The 23,764-nt window shown below is 46.0% G+C and overlaps 1 protein-coding gene across 9 annotated transcripts in view; it reads left to right on the plus strand.

The window, feature by feature from the left end:
* Nucleotides 1–23,764, plus strand: part of Runx2 (RUNX family transcription factor 2) — a 329,850-nt gene that overhangs the window by 71,751 nt on the left and 234,335 nt on the right. For 8 of the 9 annotated variants that reach the window (XM_076557798.1, XM_076557803.1, XM_076557799.1 and 5 more), the window contains exons 3-4: nt 11,429–11,805; nt 21,138–21,294. In XM_076557798.1, coding sequence (XP_076413913.1) covers nt 11,429–11,805; nt 21,138–21,294 — 534 coding nt within the window. Of the gene's footprint in view, nt 1–11,411; nt 11,806–21,137; nt 21,295–23,764 lie in introns of those variants that run through there. The other variant, XM_076557806.1, reaches the window with a different exon arrangement.

Below are 23,764 nucleotides of genomic sequence, written 5' to 3' on the forward strand. Positions count from 1 at the left end.
TGATCACATAGTATCTGCTAGACCTTCCGCTTCCTATCAGGGCCCATAACATGACTCCTGTAGACACCAGCACACTGCCTGTACGTGGACGAGAGCAGGGACATCTTCCCCTCGACTTCAATGGTCCAAATTATCAATCGCTCACCGTAGAAACCACAGCCCTGTGAATTGGTGGTAAAAGTAAGAACTGTCCTGAGCTTCAAGAACATAAATGTTACCCTTATCTTTTTCCCCACAAACAGTGATTTGGGCATAGCGGGCACATTGGCATTGAGGGACTTATAGAATCTTCACATGGAAACGTCTCTGAGGCTGTGGTGTGTGTTAGTCTAGGGACCTGTTCAGGGTTCTACACTGAGTTACCCAGAGATTCCCCAGGTTGCAGCTGCATCCATTCTCCTAGGATGTTCTGGGAAGGAACATTTTTTTCTCTGTGGTCTTGTTGTCTGTGAGTTCCAAAGACAGAGACCACAGATCCACTCCAACAGGAATCTTCTCTCCCCCCCCCCCCCCCCCCCCCCCCCGCCCCCTGTGTCTTCAAATTCTATCCTCTGCAGAGGAGACTCTCAGCAAATCGAGTAACTCATATTAACGTTATCAAGGCCACATACGTTTCTCATGTAACAGAGTCATTTCCAGGGTGGGGTGAATCAGTGAAAATGAATTTACTCTTCTCTGCACACACATCCTATTAGAATGACTGATAGAATGTTTAGCTTTAACCTGTTTAGACGGATGCCCTCCCCGTCTTCCCTTCGGTGACGAGCGCAAAACAACTGTCCAAGTGTTCTCTTCCAGTTTCAGCTGACGGGTCTATAGAAAGTTTGGCTTTCAACTGGAATGTTTTTTGTTTTTTGGGTTTTTGTTTGTTTGTTTGTTTTTGTTTTTTTGCCAGCTCTCTGCCTGGAGGGAATTTTTATGCTTGCATTTGTAAATGCTGGTAAAACAAAGTTGAAATTGGAAAGCCCTCGCATTTTCGAGGCTGACTGTAGGGTATGCTATGCTTCTCTTGGGTCCTGGTTCTGGTAATTCTCTTATTAGTTTACTTTTCACAGTCCGGTTTGATTGGAGCTGCCTTTGAAAAGAGTGCTTAGTTTTGGGGGAATCAATACCAACAGCAGCAGGGAGGCCCTGATTAAACTGTGAATAACAATGTATGCTGAATTCCAAGTGCTCCCCCGGGTTCCGTGTTACAGTTATGAGCACACCATCATCATTTTAGTAAGGATAAACACCAGTGAGGCAAGTTAAAAACAGGAGAAGAGCCGGGTGGTGGTGGTGCACGCCTTTAATCTCAGCACTCAGGAGGCAGAGGCAGGCGGATCTCTGTGAGTTCCAGGCCAGCCTGGGCTACAAAGCGAGTTCTAGGACAAGCTCCAAAGCTACACAGAGAAACCTTGTCTCAAAAAACAAACAAAACAAAACAAAATAAAACTATACTCAATGAGACTACTAGATGCAACCTATACTTTTAGCAGCCCTGAGAATAATACATTTTAAGCCAAATAAATCAGGTGGATTCTGCAATCTGACATACTGTAGGAATTCTTACTTAAAATAACCATACGGTCACCACATAAAATTTGGTGTTTGGCGGCTTGAGTTGTGGGTGTCTCAGTGTGGGTGCTGGCTCTGTACCCCACACTGTCAGCAGGAAGTCTTCCCCACTAAGGCTTTCTATAACCCCTAACCCAGTATTCTTAAAAATCAATTTTAATACCATAAAATCCCATGAAGAACAAAGTATGAAAATTGAAAACGAAATATGGATCCAACCCTTCATTTCACACTTCCCCTTCATCCTCTAACCAGTTCTACCCAGAGAAACCCTCCTGGGTGTGCCAAGGGGGCTGTTGGGATGGGCTAAGGGGCAAGGACTAGAGCATGGCTTCTCAGGCAGCCTTAATCTTCTTCCTCTTGTGATTATGCACAGAGGTGAGATTCACGGCACCAGGACAGCCACGACTGATGTAAACAACCCAGCCAAATGCATTGCAGTATTCCTTTACAGACAGGAACATTTCTTTAATGTTCCAAGTCATTTCCCCCACTTTGATTTAGTTTAGTTACTATTAAAATGAACAAACAAACAAACAACAAACACAACCCAATAAACTTCAAAGACCTTTAAATTTCTTTAGAAGCAATAATTAAATAAGCTCTTAAACCTTGTTTGTAAGTTTCTCTCATGGAGATTGAAGATGTAAGTCACATATTAAAAGCTTGGAGAGAATTGCCAATATTCTATCTATTTGTTTTGTTTAATCCCTTGCTGTTCTAGCTTTATTCTTTTTCTAGAGCCTTGCCCGGTCCCACATTTGGCTGCAGCCAGGTAGGCAGCGCCTGCTGAGGGCAGCTTCTTCGCTGGTGCCTAACCATTGTGCTTCTCTGATCCCTTGAGATATCCTTCCCTGCCCCCAGCTCTCTGTCAGATCTAGGCAAAGGTCAACTTTGGAGATTTTGTTTATGATTTCATTCGTGTATCTTTAAACAGTTTTTTTTTTTTGAACTCCAGACATGAGTACAGCAAAGGTACCACTCCCAACCCTTTCCACCCTCCCCCAGCTCCTCCCCTCCTGCCCACTCCCAGGCTCATGATCTCTAGATCTTTAGTTATTATTGTCACATATATTCATATATGTATATACACATCTCTTTCCAGCTACTGACTCCACTTAGCATTGCTCATATTTTATTTATATTTTCATTAACATATGGGCTCCAGGATTTTAGGAGAGATATAAAGACAACTCTAGAAGAAATATCGAGTAGTTTCATCCTGTTCTTTAAAATAGCTGTCTCCTTTTCGGTTGGCTTCTTCATCTCACATGTATGTGTATCTTCTAACTACACACTTCTCTATCAGGCAGAGAGAAATCATTAATAGATGTGATGCCATGTTGGGAGTGCTCATTGTTGTGACCCAAAGGGAGTATTCCAAGTGGAAACCAGTGTGAATAAGGACATGCTAGGGGGTAGAACATAGAAGCCTTAGTATATCCGAGTCCAATGAAGAGAGACCACATGATCATTTGAGCAAGAAAAGTTTAATCTGAAGAATTATTGATTATAATAGGGGACTGGAATAGTAAGGAATTGACTTTAAAAGGGTAAAACAAAGTCTAAAGAACATAGAAAGTAGGGGCTGGAGGGGTGACTTTGCTGTTAAGAGCATTTGCAGAGAACCAGGGTTTGATTTCAAGCACCCACATGGCAGCCCACCAGCTGCAACTCTAGTTCCATGGTATCTGATGCCCCCTACTGGCCTCTATGGGCACTGCAGGCACCTAGTGCACTTAAATACATACAGGCCCAACCAAACACCCCCCACATTCAGACTCATAACATAACCTCTCAAAACAAACAAACGAACCCCCATCCCACCCCAGAAAGCTGAGCCTGATTGCAAACTCCCACAACTCTAGCCTCTCAGGAGGCTGAGGTAGGAAGACCTCAAACTCTGGGCTTGCCTGGGTTATAGAGTGAATTCAAGGTCAGCCTGGGTAACTCAGCAAGACTCTGTCTAAAAAAATAAACAAACAAATAAAAATTGGAAAAAGGGCTGAGACTAAGTTCAGTCCTCAGGACTGAAAGCAAGCAAGACAGAGAGGGCTAATTGAACACACCTTCCATTCTCAGGCTGAAATAGGAAGAGCCTTTTCCTCTGTGTGTGCAAAGCTAAGATCCAGCATAGCTTAGTATCCTGGAAGACAGAAGAGTTTTCCCGCAGGCCTCTGGAAAAAGCTTTTCCTTAGAGGAATATTGTTATGAACATCCCGGAGGATGCTCGTGGGCTGGGGGTGGCGCTGCTGGCTGCTGATTGACGTGCACTGTTTGCACCCAGCACTGGACTACCGGAGACCCTAGCTTTGCTGTAGCACCTAGGTCAGGAGTAATTCCTTCCCCCCTCTCGTGTGTGTGTGTGTGTGTGTGTGTGTGTGTGTGTGTGTGTGTGTGTGTGGAGCTAGAGCAGCTATGTGTGTTAGTTACACTGTGGGAAAATGCTGTTGATGCAAGGGAACCAGAACAAAAATTCTTTCTCCCTGCAACGTCTCTTCCTTATCCACTTCTGATGCATGTCCATGTCAGTTGGTAAAGAGAAATAGTTAATGAGCCCAGCTCCATCTCCACGCAATCAAAAGGGTGAATTTGGAGCTGAGATTCAGTAAGCTGATAAGTAAGATCTACAAGGGAGAACAATGGCCCTGGAACAAGACGAGTCACTGACTGGAATGGGGCTGGGGGAAAGGTCTGCCCATTTGTTAAAAAGTAAACTGTATTTTATTTTACTGTATTTTAGTGAACTCAGAAATGAAAACATCACAGCTGGCTTGCGGGAGCCATCCAGACACTTGCCTGGTCCCAATCTGGGCATTAAAAAGACCTGTCAGGACAATCACTAAAAGTTGGCGATGAAGGAGTCATTGCTTATTGTAACTAGAGTTTTCCTGCCTTGCCCACATTCAGGACAAATCTTGTCACCCACCGGTCCCACAGCCGCTCAGACCCAACCAAGTAAACACAGAGACTTATATTGCTTACAAACTGTATGGCTGTGGCAGGCTTCTTGATAACTGTTCTTATAGCTTAAATTAATCCATTTCCATAAATCTATACCTTGCCACATGGCTCATGGCTTACCAGCATCTTCACTTGCTGCTTGTCATGGAGGCGGCTGGCAGTGTATCCCTCACTCAGACTTCCACTTCCCAGAATTCTCCTCTCTCCTTGTCCTGCCTATTTCCTGCCTGGCCACTGGCCAATCAGTGTTTAATTTATTGACCAATCAGAGCAATTTGACATACAGACCATCCCACAGCAGCTTATGGGACTTGATCATGGCTAGGTAGGAATAAGTACGTGTTTTTGTTTTGTTTTGTTTTCTGAGGAAAGTCTAGTTCATGGAAGCTTAGGGGAAACACAGTAGGCATTTCTGAGGGTGAATCCCAGAGACACAAAACACCAAGAATGGTAATCTACTGCTGTGTACTGGAATCAGGGGATACAGAGTTGGACTCTGGACATTCAGTTTGGTTTTCTAACCTATTTTCACACCTTTCAATTGTAACTGAAATTTCTGACATCGTGAACATGGTGATTTTTGTACTTTTTTAGATGGACAAGGATGTCAATGTTTATTCTTGCCCACTGAAGGGGCATGCCTCATGGTTTACTCTAAGGTCTAAAGTGAGGCCTTGGCACCTGGGGGAGAGGAATTAGAATTGAATAGCACCTTCTCTGGGGTTCTTGGGGGAAGAGGAGAGCGTTTTGATAGGATGACTGGATTACTACAGGAAACTTTTAATTTTAGGGGTTCTCAGATGTTTCATCACAAAACCCCATAAACTTTTATATAGAACATTCCACTGCTGGTCACTGCCACTGCCGTAGCCCAAGAGCCAACAACTAAATACCAGAGGGCTAATTAAAAAAAAAATTAATTTTATTTCTCTGAATTCTGGGAAATGACTAATTTTTAGAATATTAGTTCTCAGGTAACTAGGATATTATTTAGGAAGTTGGTATTTTATTCAAACAGAACCTAAGTCACTTTTAGAGGCACACTGATTACGTAGGCACTCTGTAAACGCAGCTCCCCAGGATCATATGGCAAGCATCACCCTTTTTACAACAGCGCTGTACTCTTACGAGTGCCTGAAAATGACCCATGGGGATGTTAACTAGCACAACAAGGAAAAGTTTATGATGCTAAGCCCTCCGCTGCAAACATTTCATCTCTTTTTACAGCCGTGCAAATTGTTATAGGTCCGCTGACGATGGGGGGAATTGACTGAGCTGAAGACAAATCAGACAGCATTTAACTGTCTAAGAATTAAAATGGAAAAATATGTCAGGAGGCCTTGGGATCACGTAAGTTCTAAAGCTAGCTGTCTTGAAAGTGTATAAGGACCTTGTGAACAGACGGTATACCAGAAAGGTCTTGGTGTGTTCATTTGGGTTCCTTGTGGAGCCGTGAATGAAACAGAGGTCATAAACCTATCAAAATATTACCTGTGGGGGAGGTGGCTCAGTGATTAAAATGCTCCCGTGGTCTGGGAGCTCAGCAGTTAAAAACACTGACTGCTCTTTGAGAGGACTTGAGTTTGATTCCAAGCAAGCACTCGGTGGCTCATGACCATTTATAACTCCAGTTGCCAGGGAGATCCAACATCCTCTTCTATCCTTGAGGGTACCAGACACTCAAGTGCTGCACAGACATATATGCAGACAAAATACCTGTACACATAAAATGAATAAATGATTTTTTAGAAAAGTTCTTGCCATGCAAGAGAGAGGTTCTGAGTTCAGATTTGGCTGTTGTGGTGGCCTCCAATGCCAGCTTCAGAAACAAAGACTGGGGGGGTCTCCAGATCAAGTTGGCTGGTGAGTTTGAGAGCAATCCAGGATAATTCCCCAGTATCAACCTAGGGCCTCTATATGCAAATCCACTCACATGCACCTACGTGGTGTGCCCACGAATATGCAAACATGCATACACAGTCACGTGAACGCCACAGTCTGGAGGCCGCACAAAAGGAGTCATTAGGCCAGATTTATGATATGGTAACTGTTGGTTTGGTGGCCGTGATCGCTCTCCAGGCTAACCTCATCCAGTCAAACCCCAAAGAAAGTCTCCACAGATCTTTCTGCTTATAAAGTCCCGTCACACACACACACACACACACACACACACACACACACACACACACACACACCTTCAGAGAGCTCAGGATGGTCTTACTTTTCCCTTGGCTATACTACTTCATTAGCTGGTTCATGGGAAAGTATTTTAAGTTTTTACAGGGACTTTCTCCACTTTTCATCATGAAAAAAAAGAAAGTATACAAAATAATGCAGGAGGGGTTAGGGATGAGAAACCAAAGTGAAAGAAGCCTGAATTCTGTCCTTGGTTTGGGAGTTCATTTCTCTCTGGCCAAAAAGAAAAGGGGAAAAAAAAAAAGAAAAGGAAAGGAAAGAAAAGAAAGACTGTTTTAACATCCCTCTTTCTTTGGAAGTTAGAATGGCCAGGTATTGCCACTTAACAGTTAAATCAAACATTAAAGGACACGGCTGTGAGGGCAGGCTGTGCTGCATCTTTCTGAGTAGTTAAATCTTCAGGGGAAAAATGTATTTTTTAGCACTGTAACATACAACCAAAAAGAATGATTCTGAAGAGGAATCCAGTGGGTGATTTGCTTAGAATTCGTGCACATGTAGGATGTATGTGTGGGTACATGCGCGCCTATGGAAGCCAGAGGTCATACTCACATGAAGTCCACCTTGTCTTCTGGGACAGGCTTTCACTGGCCTGGGAGCCCCTTGAGTAGGCTAGGTTGTCTGGGCAGCCCAGCCCAGGGATTAGTCGGTCTGGCCTTCCCAGCACCAGATTTCAAACACACCGCCTGACTCTGCTGCTTTAGGAGAGGAGTGAGGCATTTGGTTCAGGACCTCATGCTCCTGCAGGAAGCATTTACTGAATGAGCTGTGCTCTCGGTCCCTGCCTGGAACATTTTCCTGTAGAAGAAAAATCTAAGCCAAGGAGTAAGATCAAGCATTCCACAGCAGCAATGACACCTAACCAAAGGCGCAGGATTTCCCTCTGCGCTTACTGTTAGGGGAAGTTTGGGTGAAGGGGCTGTGGAAATGTTTCCTACTTGAAGTTGAGTGCTCAGAGCCAAGACCTGCCGGTTCCAGGGTCCATCAGTTCCAGCTGAGAGTGTGTTTTTTGAAAGGGGACTGAAATCCATCCGCTGTGCCAGATACCTGAGCCGTTGTTAGGGCATTCGGTGGAAAATTTCATTTCCACATTATAAATAACTGTAGGATATTTTAAGGGATCCAAGACTGGGAACTTCCAAGAGCTGCTTACATTAGTTCTACTGAAATGTTTAATGGAGGGAGGATGCCCAGGAAGGCTATAAAGCTGAATTACCGGATATGATTAATTAAAATAAATAATCTCACCATTGATTAAATTGTCCTTAAAATCCCCAACCATTGAGGCTTGCTTGTCTCATTATCCATCAAGTTAAAAAAAAAAAAAGGTGGCGTCGGCTAACCAGCAATGGTGGGAAAGAAAGGGTCCCCAAGACAGGATTTCTTAGATTCAAACGACCCTAGAATTCTTGTTGAAAAGCACCCCCTCTGAGAGCCTCCATTTGATGTATGGACTGCTTCTCGGTGTGTGTCAGTTTCTGGAAGTTCCCTGTTCTGAGGGTTTCCTGGGGGGCAGGACGCAGTATCACCTCCCAGTGACTTTTTATCTCTCGGTGACTACAGAATCACTTCTTTCCCCGTGGCTCCTCCCCTCTTCCGTAGTCCCCAGACACTTAGAGAGAGGAGTAAGGAAATCAAACCATCTCCGTTAGATGTGCCCCCAAAGAACCGCTCCACCAAAGGCAGGAGGGGCATGCGTGTAATTGTGTCACGATGTCAGTGTGTGAGTGTGTGAGAATACAAGTGAGTGTGTAAGGAAGGTGGGTGGTGGGTGCAGTCTCTCAGTTGGGGAAGGGAGCCTGGCTTCCTTGACGGAGCTGGCATTTATGGATGGGGAGACTAGCGCGCGCACGTGGTGGTGTAGCTGTATTCAGGGTTAGAGCTCTCCCCTGTGATCAAAAAGATTATTAAAAGTAGCACCCTTAGGAGACGGCTCGGCAACTCGCTGCGCCTGTCCTGCGATGGGATAAGTGGCCCCAGTGGTCCTGGAGCGGAGCGCTAAGGGCATGGGGGCCACCAGCTGCGGGGAGTAGGGTGTGGGCTAGTTGTTACTGTTGGTGGCGCAGAATCGCTTTTCTGTGGCGTTGGGGAGCAGGCGGTGGCAGAAGATGGAGACTGAGAGGCGCGGGGAGGTGGCTGGAGTCTGAGGGGAGACTAGAGGGAAGAATTCGGATAGAGCATGCAAGAGAAAAGGAAAGATGGACGAGGCGGGCAGAGTTGTAAGTGGAGCAGGCAGAAAGGGAAGGCAGAAATGATACAAAAGAGGAAGGGCACAGTGGTGTCCTCCAGTTCCATCCCCACGTCCGGTTCGTGAGAGGGCACAGTCACTCTCATCCGTCCTCTCCTCAGACCCCAGCACACCTCTCAGGCACGGGAACACAGGACCCCAAGTCGCCTGAGCACAGAGATCCATGCTTATCTTGTGCTTGCCAGGCTCGTGAGTCCGGCAAACCTCTTTTTCCCCCGGGTACTTTTCCCCAGCACTATGGGCGCGCGGGGTTAGAGGGTGGCGGCTGCGCTTTAAAAAACGATAGGGAGGGTCGTGACATGTCTTTTGCAGAACTTGGGAAGGAAGCATTTGCACCCAGCAATAAAAGTTCTAATTAATGGCTGTGTGAAGAGCTTTAAATAAGACAGGAGAGGAGGCAGGGTACCCAGCTATCCGTCTACCTCAGTCCTTCTACGGAGGACTCCAGTGTTTCATTGATTGCACGAAGTTGCAACCTTGTCAACTACCTTGTTAGGAATCATCCGGACTTTGGCAAATGATTCTATTTGGAAGCTTTGGAAGTTTTAAAATAATCGGTTAAATAAGACATAAAACAGAACATCACGCGAGAGGTGAACCGGGCCGACGTTGCTCCTGCCTAGTTCGTGGGGTGTAGCAGCCTCCAGCGGATTTCCCGGCTTCTGTGGGCGCCGCACATTGTTTGATTTGTTTTGAAGGCTCAGAATTTGAGGCTGGTCGGAGACACCCACGTGCTTCTGTCTCCCATCAGCTTAATGATCGCTTTAGCTTGAGTCGTGTCTATATAAACCACAAAAACCTAATCATTAGAAATCCCAGCCTCCAAAAACCACATTTTAGGTAAAAACGCCCGCTTTTTTTCCGCACTCCTCCATCTCTCGACCACAACCTTTTGGGGATTCCAAAATCGCCTTTAAAAACATGCCGGAAACAAATACATAAATAAATAATTTCTGAAGCATTTTTTACTTATTTTTAGCTCCCCCCCCCGATGGTGGTGAGGAAGAACGTTAAGCCACTAGATAGTCTGAGCCGGAGACTTAATAAAAGATTGAAAATTCACGTATAACCGCTGTTTATTTATTTTTTTCCCCTCTCGGCAAGCGTGTTTGCAACTTACAACTTATTTTAATTACCAAGCTGTCATTTTTTTTTTCAGTTCTTAAAAAAAAAAGCAACCCATCTTTATTCTCCAGGAATGACAAGAATGAATATATAAGAAAAAAGTGTCCAGGCATCCACTTGAGTTTCTAGAACTATTTTGACAGGCCCTCCTGTCACCCATATTTTTGGTGTCACCTAAAGGGGAAAAAAAACCCAACCCCGAATCCTGTAAAAACCTGCCTCCCACCCCCTCCAGCCGAGGTAGGGTGGGGTGGTGGGGGAGGGTGAAGAGTGTCCAGACGTCAACGAAGGGACTTGAGAATTTTTCCTCCCTCCTCTTTTGAAGTTACAGCGAAAAATAACGACAGCGGGAGCAGCCCGCGGCTCTCCGGCTTCTCAATTTCAGCGTGGTCAGACTAAGAAGGGGTTCCTGGTCCTGGGGGTGCGGGGGGGAGCTGAAGGAGCAGGCACGGATCTATGCCCTAGGCGGGGACCGCCTCCCTCCAGCTTCGGCGAGCGTGCCGCGGCTTCTCGCGGCCGGCGGGCGGCGGCAGCGGCTGCGATCCGCAGGCTCCAGATCCGTCGCCCCGAGATCCGCTGCCCCCCACTTACCTCCCGGCACCTCGAAGCGCGAGGGGGCCAGGGGCACTTGGCAAAGCGCAAGAGGGACGTGGCTGCGAGGCGGCGGCGCGTGAGAGAGCGAGAGGAGAAGCGGGGAGAGGAAGGAGCGGCCGGCGGGAGGACTCGGAGCGCGCAGCCGGCGTGGGGAGCGCGCAGCGGCCTCAGAGGCGGAGGAGGAGGAGGAGGCGCGGGCAGGCGGCGGCGCCAGAAGCTGGGCAGCGGCGCTCGGCTTGGCGGTGGCGGGCAGCGCGGGGCCACACGGACCGCCGAGATGGATTGCTGAACCTGCCTGGGCTCCACTACCGGACTGGACCAGGGAGGAGGGGCGCCAGTGCACCCAGGACGCTGTGCCCCAAGGGGCCCCCCCCCGCTGCAAGCTGCTAACTCCAAGTCCCTTGCCTCTGCTGGGCCAAACACGCCCCCGCGCCCCTCTCGCAGCTGCCACCGCCGGGGCTCCCAAGCCTCCGGGCGGAGATCTGCGCCTCCCGGGTGTCCCCACCCGTCAACCCGACAGTGCCTGGTCGCGCGCGGGCCGCCGGGCCCCCATCAGACTCCGCCCGGCAGTTGGCTTCCTCGAACTTGATTTCTCACCTCTTCAGTCCCGTCACCTCCATCCTCTTTCCCCCGGTCTCGCCTCCACCCCCTCAATTTCCTCCTCCTCGCCCCCCATTTCCACCCTCCTCCCCCTCCCCCGGCCACTTCGCTAACTTGTGGCTGTTGTGATGCGTATTCCCGTAGATCCGAGCACCAGCCGGCGCTTCAGCCCCCCCTCCAGCAGCCTGCAGCCCGGCAAGATGAGCGACGTGAGCCCGGTGGTAGCTGCGCAGCAGCAACAGCAGCAGCAACAGCAGCAGCAGCAACAGCAACAGCAGCAGCAGCAGCAGCAGCAACAGCAGCAGCAGCAGGAGGCGGCCGCAGCGGCGGCGGCGGCGGCGGCGGCAGCAGCAGCGGCAGCGGCAGTGCCCCGGTTGAGGCCGCCGCACGACAATCGCACCATGGTGGAGATCATCGCCGACCACCCGGCCGAACTGGTCCGCACCGACAGCCCCAACTTCCTGTGCTCTGTGCTGCCCTCGCACTGGCGGTGCAACAAGACCCTGCCCGTGGCCTTCAAGGTAAGAGACTGGCCACCCTCAGCCCCCGGCCGGGCTCGGTGGAACCTGCCCGCGGCGGTCTCGGTGCCCAGGGGGGTTCTCCAAGACTCCAGACTTGGTGGCCCCGACTCAGGGGACCGAGGTGGCCACGGTCTACCTACCCCCGCAGCGGTCACCGTGAGCAGAGCCCCTTCTCACCTGTGCCCACTTATCACTCCCATCCCAGCCTGGGTCTCCTGGCTAGTTCATCCTTCGTGTCTCCCAGTCACGGCTCTTGCCGATTCCCCTGCTGGAGCCCCTTGGCCCCAGACGCCCGCCCGAGGTGCCCACTGTGAGCCTCGAGCCGCTAGCTCCACCCCGCCCCCTTCCCCCGTGGCGCGGGTCCCCGCACTCCTCCCAGGCATCCCGGCCTTCTCTCCAGGATTCTGTGCTCTCCTTCCCGCCTCCCCCAAAGCCGCAGGCCGCTCCGAGGGGTTGGCGTCCCCTTCCCGGATTGGGTGCTGCTTGGCAGTCCCGGCAGCTCCCGGGCTCGGGCCGGGTGCCTACGGGGCGCCGGTGCCTGAGGATGCTTGCGCCTGGGGCGTGACGAGGTGCCAGCCGTGCGTGGCGAGAGGGTTGAGGGTGCTCAGCAAACTTGGGGATGCGGGGCAGCGGGGACGGACAGGGACTTTTGAGCCCTCCTTGGCGGGCTCCGGTTCCCGTTACTCGGAGGAAGGCGGGGTCGCCGGGGTCCCCGCTTTTATCGAGGCCTGGCAGCTGCGGGGTCCAAGGCGCTGGATCCCCGAGTGCAGGGATGAGCGTCGGGGAAGGGGATCCCGGCTTAGGTTGCCTTCTCCCGCCCCGCTCAGCCCGGGAGGAAGAGGGAAACTATGGAGCAACTTCAGCGGGTCAGAATGAAAACAGAGGTGAAAATTCGTAGATTTGCTTTATTGCCTTGAACGAGCCAGAAATCCCCAGAAGTCAGGTCTGCTCGGGAAGGGCGGTGGGTGGCTCCCGCCGGAGGCTTGGGCGCCAAGGTGCGCCCCCGCGGCCTCCTTCACCGGAGTCCGTTAGCTTGCCAGCACCGGTAGCGGTGGGAGTCGGGCGGCCGCCCGCAGGTTGAAGGTGTTCGGGTCCCCAGCCTCTGGCCATAGCTATGGTGCAATCTGGGGTTCCCAGAGCCACCTGGGAAGGTGGTGGTAGCGCGGAGCACCCCCCACCAGAAGAGACGGTGCTGGGTTGATGGCTGTCCACTCTCACTGGTTTAGACGCTAGGGATAGAGGGGGTGAGCCAGCCAGGGAGGTGAGTCCCAAAGGCGCCTCCAGCTCTAGTGGGTGGGCCTGGGACCCAGCATCTGTGGAGAGCAGGTTAAGTATGATCTTGAAAGAAAGAAAGGGAGAGAGGGAAAGAGGGGGGCAGAAAACGGGAGATGGTGCCAGTTCCTTCACCCAGGAGTCTGGTGCCAAACTCCCACGGGCCCCTTGCATTTTCCCCGTCGTTGGTCGCCAGTTTACCCCCCCCCCCTGCGCGCACCAATTCAGATTCCGTGTGTGGGTGGGGTGGCGGGGAGGGGGGCCCAGGTCAATCGGAGCAGTTATCTCTTCAGGGCTTCTATCTGAACAGAAATCTGAATGGGCTCTTATGGAAGGGGTATGTGTTGCACTCTATCGCAAGTTTCATTTTGTAGTTGGATCGAGCAGAGCTCCTTAAAAAAACACACATGTCACATTTCTCCTTTTCGAGAGCATCCATTTTGTAGACTAATGTTTTCTTTGTAATGTGAAAAGGTCAGAAATAGGTGAAATTGTAGAAAATGGTATTTCCATATGAGAGGTATCTTTTGCAATGTCTATCAGCCAAGGGCCCGGAATTTTCTAAGCAGTCTCTGTGAGGGTAGACATTTTTTTTTTTTTAACAAAAACCAAGCAAAAATCTTTTTCCAAACCTAAATTAAAGTAGGGATATTCACAAGTCAGTAGATATTTTGTCTATGCAAGGCCATGCATTAAAGTTTAAACTTTATTAATTCGCTGTCTAGCATTTTATGCACCTTCTGGTGTGACTGTGCTTAGGATATAACTGTCTTGAACCGCTCATCTTAAATGCTGATAAAGATGGAATGTGATTCAGTTTGAACTTTTCTTGGATTTCAAACCTGGATATTCTAACTAGTTTTTAAAACTCTTTGAAAATGAATTTCTTTGTTGTTAAGCATTCTAGTCATAGAGTGCGTTTTTTTTTTTTTTTGGTTTTAACCAGTAAACAGACCATTGATAACAATAGGGCATACTGTAATATTTAAATTTGTAATACATTGAGTTAGCCAAGGGCTGGACGCTCAGCGTTCTCCCCACCTGTACAATGGCATTCAAGAAGTGGGTGATAGCTGAGGCTCACTCCTAACAATTTTGTCTCTCTGCATATATATATATATATATATATATATATATATATATATGTATATATAGATATAGATATATATAGATATTTGGAGGTTCAAATTTTGACAGTGACTTTTATGATTTTCATTTCAATGATGTAACAACAGCCTTTTAAAAATAACTTGCATTGGGAATAAACGCATGAGCAGAGCAGAGTTCTCATATCCTCAACATAATGGAATACATCTGCAGTGAAGACAGAATGTGAAGAAGTCCCCGTTTCCGAAGTGGTGACAGCGATTTGGCTGTCATATCCAGAGCTATGTAGGAAATAAGTTATAGTATTGTTAGGTAAAAAGCACAGAGGTAAAGACCCTTAAAACAGCCCCCACCCCTGACTTAGAGAACACAATTGTTGAGAAATCTAGTGTTCAAATCAATACAATATTTCCTGAGCCCATACTTCAGGTTTGTGACACAGTTTGACTTCAGTCAGCTAGAAATGAATTCAGTAGACCGTTTTCCGTCTGATAACTCACACAGCGCCGCAACATGATATTGACAGTGGATTTTTTTTAAGAAGTACTGAATCTACTGGTATTGTCCATAGAATGTAATTTGAGGATTTTTAAAAAAGAGCCCTTGTTTAATGTATATTCAACATGTAAAAAACACAGAACTGCTAGTGGTCTTCATGCAAAGTCCAGGTCACCGTTGTACTTTTACCAAAGTTCTGCAGTTTTGAAATAGCCAGTCCTTCCAGGTGTCGAGGAAATAGAAATACATATTTTTAACACTTCTTTCAGGTGTGTCTCACTAAAACCCTAAAATAGTTTAGGCCTCCTCTTCGAGGATGCTCGGCCCTTTCTGTCCCAGATGATTTTAGTGAGCGGATGAAGCAGTTTGCAAATTCAGCTCAATAGTTGGTGGTTGGTCTGGTAGACAGAGTGGCTAGAGTATGTCAGCCCTGCATCCAGTAGCACCCTTTGAGTTAGGGGCCTGTCAGCATCTCCTCTGTGCAGCCTGCTGTTCAGGGTTCATAACTAAGCTGCCTTAAATAGCTTCAAGCTGAAACACTTTGTTGACATCCAGATGTATATCTTAAAACTCAAAGTGGTAAAGGCCCATGTCACTGTTTTAAGTTAGAGAACATGAGACCATCGATATTCACGAATATCACTTTTTTTTTTCTAGCAATGTTATAGGAGAAAGCATCTTTAGATTTAGGACCAAGGACTCATAATTAATTTTGTATTTTTAATAACATCTTTCAGTGTAGATGAAAAGAGTTTCCAAATGATGGTGCAATTTCTATTTGAGACGGCTTTGTTGACATCATTGGCCATTTTTCTTACTTTAAATACAATTTTGCAACTTATGCGTACTTGGTGTTAGTGAGTTATATCTTTCTTAAGTGTTTAATGATTAGATTTTGTTTATATCTTTAAATAAATCTAACTGTGGCTTAATAAGGGAAGATACCATTGAGCTTGTCAAATCCTTATTAAGCCCAATACAAAATGTTTTTGCAAAGTTATGTCAATCACAGTACATTAGTTTATATGAAGACAGGGCACACTGCTTGTGAAACTCATTTAAAGGCAAATATTGTGGGACTGAATATATATAACTTATTAGTAAGTTACAATAAATTTTAGGTGGAAAATACATACTTTTTTAAACGCTGGAAAACTTACATTTGAGGAAAAGTACGGTAGGCACCTTTCTCTGTATTTCCTCCTTTGGCAACACTGCTTTTGTGTTTCCAGAGTTCCAGAATATTTACTGCTAGATGATCTAAGTCATTGTGATTCATGGCACATGGATTGCTAGCTTAAACTGAAAAAAAATTCAATTTGTTGTTGGACATATATTTAAATTTTTGAGATGACATATTGTATTAATTTTTCTTTTAGAATTCAATTTTTTTTTCTGAGTTGAGGAAGCTTTCCTGGATTAAGTTCGAAAGCCACACTGTAGCATTTATTGAAATATTCCTATAGTTTACTTTTAAAAAGATAGACTTTTCTTTTGTTTTTGCTTCTTGCGATTATTGAGTGGCCTCTCTCTTCATTACGAAGAAAGATATGGTCAGATTCTATCTTGGAAATAATTATATTTCATTTTACTGCATGTGCAATATGCCAAAATAATGTTAATCTGTCAGAGTAATTGATTAGCTTAGACTAAACTGCTGCCCATGCAGATGTCATGGGCAATTGTAAGCTTCCAGTATGGCAAGACCACAGGAACAGGGGGCCAAGTCAAATTCACCATCGCTCCTCGTTCAGAGTGAGGCACAGATTTAGTCATAATGGGTCTCGGACAAAATTTCAACATCACTAGAGTTAAATACCCCCTAACTTCGTTTTGTACACGCTGCATATTGTGTGGTTTAAGTGCTGCTTACAGTGGGGTACGCTAAATAAAGGAAAATGTTTCTCAATTCTGGAATGTCAGAACAGAAACTGACTCCTCTCTTTCTCATGCTTTTCTTGACTTTGTTATATTTTAAGAACACCTAGAAGTGTAATTATCATGATTTCATCATGAATTGTTCTTTGCAGAACAGTACTTCGTGTTGGGTAGCATAGGAAAAAATTCAGTTCATGCTTCCTTCTAACGAGTTAAAGAGTGGTGCTTTTAATTGTTCTTTTTACCCCTTAAAACGTTTTTTCCATTGCTTGAGTTTAGTATAGATTAAACGTGTAAAAAATTCTTCATGCTTTGGTTTTCTTTTAGATAAACACGATTGAGAATATTTAAAGGAAACTTTTAAGCCTAAGACATCTACTTTAAAAAGTATTTAACATGTAATGAAACTTCTGAATGATATAAAGTCAAGTACAGTACTCCCCCTCCCAAGACATGGGCCACCCCCTCCTCAGAAAAAATATTGGTCAGTCTTGTCTGGTAGAATGAATAATAGAAAATACACTATATTGTAGCCACTGGACTGGACTGAAGCTCAGCTTTAACAGAAATATTGTCACTGTGTGTGACATTGGCATGTTCTCTAGGCCCGAGTTCTAAGCCTCATAGAAGGTACACATAACTCGTAATTATCCATATGTTTTGCTAAATATGATCTGTAAATGCCTGTATTTAATACCATCATTATTATGCTGTTTTAGTAAAGTGGATTTATATATTTCACTCTTAAGAATCTTTCATATTTTCCCTTATTGAATCAATTTTTGTTCTCTTCTAACTTAAAAAAAGTCCATTATGTTAAAAATATGTAGTAAAATAATAGTGTTCCAAGCTCTTGAAAAACCTTTAAACTGTGGCAGATTTCTTTATTATAATTTTTATTACTTTCTGAAACACTGCCGGATTGGAGTGGAGCCTGCAAAGGGTCAGCCTTTTCCAACAGTATTGCAGAGCATTTGAGGCCAGGAAGCAGAGTCACACCTTCAGTGGTACTCTTAAAGGTCCGCCACTAAAAGCCTGCGTTTAGGAGGCATGCGGTGTGGGACTGCCATTTTCTTTATCTTACCCAAAGCAAGATCACTATAATGACACTCTGTGCTCATGTGGCATCTTCTACATTTCATGGCATAAAAAATTATTTTCAATTTATATTAGGAAACCATGGTTCTCAGAGACGAGATGATTGGTATAAGGTCATAGTAGGTATGTAGAAAGACTATGGGGGGAAGTGGAGTCTCTTGCTTTTTAGTGCATATAGTACTTTCTTTCACCTTTATTAATATTTATTTTGAGATCGAAAGGCAGGCAGCAGGTGTTAAAATCCAATTTACCAAATGTACAAAATGTCTTAATATTCAGGTGAATCCTGGCCGACATAGTCAATTACTTCTGTATTTTCAAATGTGCAGTTTTGGCTTCAGAGAAATGCCTCATGGTCAGGAGTTTTAGTAACGTCGGCCGCCTCTCTCCCCACCCAAGTTGCTAGACCAAGGTGACAGAGAGGAAGTCTTGTTCTCAAGGGATTTGCTTTTGACTCAGGAGACTTCTCGAGTTGAGAATGGCTGTGTACTCCAGGCAATACCGGTCTCCACCAAGGACACTTGGCTGTTGGCGAGGCGTGCTGACTCATCCATCCCCTAACTGGTTCTCTCAGCATTTTAGCTGCTAGCCCACAGGCGGCTGGCTGCTGAGAACAGTGCTTTTTCATGGAACTCTTTCATTTACTTGACACACACACACACACACACACACACACACACACACACACACACGCACACACACTTCCTATGTGAGGCTGTGGAGTGCCATGGCATGCTTGTGGTGATCACAGAACACCTTCAGATATTGGCCCTTGTCTTCTACCTTGAGGCAGTCTCTTAGCTGTTTGCGGCTGTGTACTAGGCTGAATGACTCAGACGTTTCTGCTCACCCCATCTCCCAGTGAGGGTGCTGGTATTACAAATGTCAGATCTGCATCTCTTTGTGTCTGGCCTTGATGTGGGTGGGCTCTGAGGATTTGAAATCAGCCCCCCACACGTCCATAGCAAGCACTCTGCCCACCACCGAGCCATCTTTCTGGCTCCCATTAAAAAAAAAAATACTCATCAAACACCTCCTAAGATGCTAGGCACAGTTTTGGGAGTTGAGGCATGTAAACAAACTAGATGAAATGAAGGCCGTTCTTCAAATTTTGGGCTAATCTAGTAAAAAGAGGTATTAATCGCCAATCTATAGGCTGTAAAACTGAGAGTGACTAGACACGGTGGGATACTGGGAATGTGAGTCCAGCACTTGAAGGGAATTGAACTGAGCAAGGTACAAAGTTGAAGAAACCGGGAAACAGCCTAAGAGTCAAGTAAGAGTGACAAAATGTCTGGACAAGGTTTCATTTTGTTTGATTGTTTTCCTGGCTGGGTATCATGGGGACACCTGGGGGGAGGGGGCACAGACCGGGACCGTTCAGCCCTAAAATATAGTGCCCGTGTACCCCTGGAGAAGAGACACACTTTAAGGAGGATACATGCCCAGGGTGCTGGGGAAGATCTGAATGTGTTGGGCAGGAACTCTGACAAATAAGAACACAGAAGCAGAGGTGGGAAAAGATGGAGCGGGGTGTTTGCTAGACAGACCAGCGCACAGGGTGCTGTGTCAGAATGGCCGCGTTAGCTGGGCCAAGTTACCACAGGATACCTGGGCCCTAAATGAAGAAATGGCAGTAGGAGGTGCAGGGAATCCTGGGAGTTCTGGGAGAGGATGGGGCTGCCCCTGAGGAGCAGGGTCTTGGTGGTGGACTGAGAACAGAATGCTTTCTATGTGACAGGGAAGGTTCCCCAGGGCCAGCGTTCTCTTACCAAGGTTCCCTGTTAACTCAAGGTACACAACAGACCTAGGATGAAGTGATTCTGAGTGTGTGTTAGCCTCAGAGACAGGTTATCCTGTATCCTGCTGAATTAACTGTTGAAGACCACAGGGGCAAATGTGGCATTCCAACAGGGTAAACGGAATAGAATGGGATTGTGGGTATGGGTGTGTGCTTAGTTATGTGCAGGTGCACATGCATGTATATATGTTTGGAGGTCAGAGTCAACACTAGGTGTCTTTTTTTTGGAGCTAATTTTATTTTATTTTTTTGGCTCTTCTGTGGGTTCTAGGACTTGCTGTTTAGGGTAGAATGCTGATCTACCTCAGTCTTCCTTCTTCTGCTTCCCCAGAGCTGGGATTACAAGCACATGCCATAACACCTGGCTTTTTACATTTCCTGTAGTGATCAAACTCTGGGCCACACGCTTGAAGGCAGGCGCTTTCCCAACCAAGCTTCTCCCCAGCCTGGGGTATATTTCCTGATTGTGTCGAGATCACTTTCTGCCTTGTGTAGGCCTTTACTCTGTACCTAGGCTTCATTTGTTTGATAGCTTCGACTGTCTCACTGGGCCCCACAGCAGAGAAGGCATGCGGCACACATTCACAGTGTCGTTAAAAGGTGACCGTTTAGCCCCATGTAGGGAGATGAGCTGTAAGACACCGGCCCTTCCGGTCAGTATGCAGTGTCTCAGCCAGTAACTAGGAGTTTCACCCGAAAAGTCCTTTTCCATAGAGCTAATCAGGGTCTGTCTACCATGTCTCTGTCTCTCTGTCTGTCTGTGTGTGTGTGTGTATGCACATGCGCGTGCACACACACATGTGCTGTCAGAATGCATGTGGAAGACAGAGGTTGACATTGGCATGTCTTCCTCACTTGCTCTCTACCGTGTTTTCAGATCACATGTATGTATGTCTGCATGCACTCTCATACATGCATGTGCGTGTGGAGGTCAGAGGACACCTCTGCTTCTCTCCTATCTTGTAGGTCCCAGGAATGGAACTCAAGTCAAACTTGGTGGAAAGTGTTTAATCCAGGGAGCCATCTCTGTTCCCCTCCACCTTAGGTTTTGGGACAGAGCCTCTTACAGGAACCTGGAGCTTGCAGATTAGGCTAAGCTGGCTGGCAAGCTCCCTGAGATGGCCTGTTTTTCCACTTCTACCAGGGATTGCATGTGCAAGCTGCCTTCCCCCAAGTTTCTGCACGGTTGCTGAGGATCTGAACTCGAGTCCTCATGTTTCCAAAGCAGGCGCTTCTCCCACCGAGCTGTCTAGGACCCCTAAATACTCTTCTGTTTTTAGCTTATGATCTGACTTGAGACCACACCTCAGGGCTCTTGGGGCTGTAGACAGTTGACACCTTAATATGTACAGTGCGATCTGCAGATGGGGCATCAGCCTTCTTTCTGAGGTATAATTCCCGCAGACAGTCTAACATGGGGATTTAATAAAAATGTACATATATTCTGTGAAGAACTGGACAATAAATAAAAGGGAAATTTAGCTTGCTTTCAAAATGGGTGGACCCTGAACCACCCATTTGAAGTAGTGTCATAACCCAGATGCTTCCCTTCTGGTCTGCCGTGGCTGGCCCATAGCACTGGGTCCTGATAAGACATGGTTTACAGTGAGCATGTGTTCTCAGTCTTTAAGTGTTTCTGATGTGCCACCGTGCCTTCTGTATTTCCTGTTTTATGTAGGTGGTAGCCCTCGGAGAGGTACCAGATGGGACTGTGGTTACTGTCATGGCGGGGAATGATGAGAACTATTCTGCTGAGCTCCGAAATGCCTCTGCTGTCATGAAAAACCAAGTAGCAAGGTTCAACGATCTGAGATTCGTGGGCCGGAGTGGACGAGGTAGGTCTTTGACTTTTACTCTGGGCGTGGAGTAAACACATTAGGCTCTCCGACGCAATGCGGACTTGTCCACATGCAACTCAGCATCTTTTTACTGAAACAGAACCACCGAAGGTTTGTTTAAATACATCCAGATGCCCTTGAGTGTTTTCATTTGTTTTATGATAGTGAAGAGTCAAACGGTGTTTTCAGAAGAACTAGCTCCTAATTTCATGGGGCGGAGGAGGGGGGCGGGGGGGGGGAGTGGTTAGTGTGTACAGTAGAGGAAAGAATGCTCAGAGCATCAAGTTCTGAATTATGAGGAGTCATGTGACTTGAGTAGACTGAAAGGCAATGGGGAACGGAATGGGATTGCTTTGGAAACGTTTCCTACAGTATCAGCTTTACTCTGAGTTGAAATGGGGACAGCTAGATCACTGTCTTCCCTTAGAGATATCACCTCTGGATGCTTTCAATTAGTCTTGTAATAAGAACCTTTTAAAAATCATTGTTTAGGCTTTATTTTATTTATTTATTTATTTATTTATTTATTTATTTATTTATTTATTTATTTATATTTTTTTAAGACATGGTCTTACTACGTAACCCTGGCTGGCCTGGAACTTGCTATGTAGATCAGGCTGACTTCAAACTCGCAGAGATCTGCCTGCTTCAGCTTCTAGAGTGCTAGGTTAAAGGCCACCAAGCTTGGCTGAAGGCTTTTTTGTTTGAATTACTTATGTGAGAACGGCTGTAAAATTTCCCAGACAACTGATCAGGATCTCAGTGGCTCCACAGTGTTTCGGGTCTTCAGTCATCAGAATCCACATTAAGATATCAGGAGCATTTAGAGGGGTCACGAAACAGGAAGTAATTCTTTTAAGGATTTCACCACTGTTTCAGAAGTGGAGTTCTCTTTTGACGGAGTCTCTAAGGAGATCAATATTTTGTTTTTTATTTACTTACTCTCCAGAGTGACTGCTGCTGTCGGAAGTATTATGTTCATTCCGTCTATCGGATCTAATATTTCCATTTCACGTGTTACCCTCAGAGAGGAAAGGAGTAGGACCACTTTAGCACCGAGGTGATGTGAACCCTGGTGCCTGAGTGTGTTCCCTGCAGCCCGGGTTTGAATCAGGAAATGAGAAACACCCATTCTAAACCATGTCGAATAATTACTCTCCAGTTTGGGTCATATGTCAAATTATTACCATTGTAAGAACTTGATAAGGGGAATTTAAGCAAGACTGTTTCCGATGAGTAGTTTTAGTTACTTTCTAGGAATGGGGCCAAGAGGCTGTACTTTTTAACTTAAGGAAAAAAAAAAAAACCCATGTTAATGAAATGCTGTCACTGAAAGGTTGTTTGAACCGAATGAGGTGCAGAGACTCTGAGCGAACCAAGCTAAAGGGGTTGTCTCTGTAAAAGGCTCTCTACTCCTTCGTTAGAAGACCGGGAAGACGCAGCTTCTCTCTGGTGACGGACTGGGTTGGAGGGTGTGTGTGCAGTCATTCATTCATTACTTCATCTCCACTTGTGTGTGGTCATTCATTCATTACTTCATCTCCTCTTTCTGCAGTTCTGTTTGTTTCTTAGTTACTGTTGCAGAGTCACAGCACACTTAAGTTTCTCCCTTTCCTCTTGAAAAAAAAAAAGTAAACATAATGAGGTGTGTTCTCAATGTAAATGTGATGATGTACCTGTATATTCTAAATCACATCTTTCATCTTATGTTACTATGAATTTTAATATTTAAAGGATGGGCTGCTACTCTTAATTTTATTTTACAGATCCAAACTTGTGTTTTCATTTATTGCACTTTTGTGTTATATAGACACTAAATCAGCGCCCCCCTTTTTTCTGATCAATTTGACTAGAAACTATGGTGGAGTGATAGTGTACTTTGTAAACCCTCAACATATTTATTTAAGAAACTTCAAAAGGAAACAAAGGGTGTGCGCTGTTTTACTATATTGGCTTTCTGAGTTTTGGCTGGTTTCCCAAATAGCAATTTTTATATTAAAAAAAAAAAAGACAGACTTAACTGCTTGCAGACTTTTCACGCATGGAAGATGAAGGAGGCCTCTTTTGATGAAGTGTAATTATGTCCAAACAGAGCTGACCCCCTCCCCCTATATTTCTTATGATCTTAACTGAAGAAAGTAGGATTTTTCCTTTGAAGCAGCTGGGACGTGGTGGAGGATCTGAAGTGCTCCAGTCTGCTGCCAGAGGCAGGATGGAGAAATTGGTCCAGACTTGTCTTCGAGACTGGGGGGGGGGGGAGTGGGTGGAGAGAGAAAGAGAGAGAGAAATTGATTTATCACTAATAATAGATTTTATATTACTGTGTTACTTTGAATAAGAGGAAGCAATAAGATTAAGCTAAAATGGAGAGAGAGAAAAGACAGAGTGCACCAATAAGAGGAGGTTCTGGACGAAAATGAGTCAGGTTTTCAGTTGCAGGAAACCCTCAAGCCTGACCTGCTTTTTA

Source organism: Peromyscus maniculatus, chromosome 21, assembly GCF_049852395.1.
Source record: "Peromyscus maniculatus bairdii isolate BWxNUB_F1_BW_parent chromosome 21, HU_Pman_BW_mat_3.1, whole genome shotgun sequence".
NCBI lineage: Eukaryota > Metazoa > Chordata > Mammalia > Rodentia > Cricetidae > Peromyscus > Peromyscus maniculatus.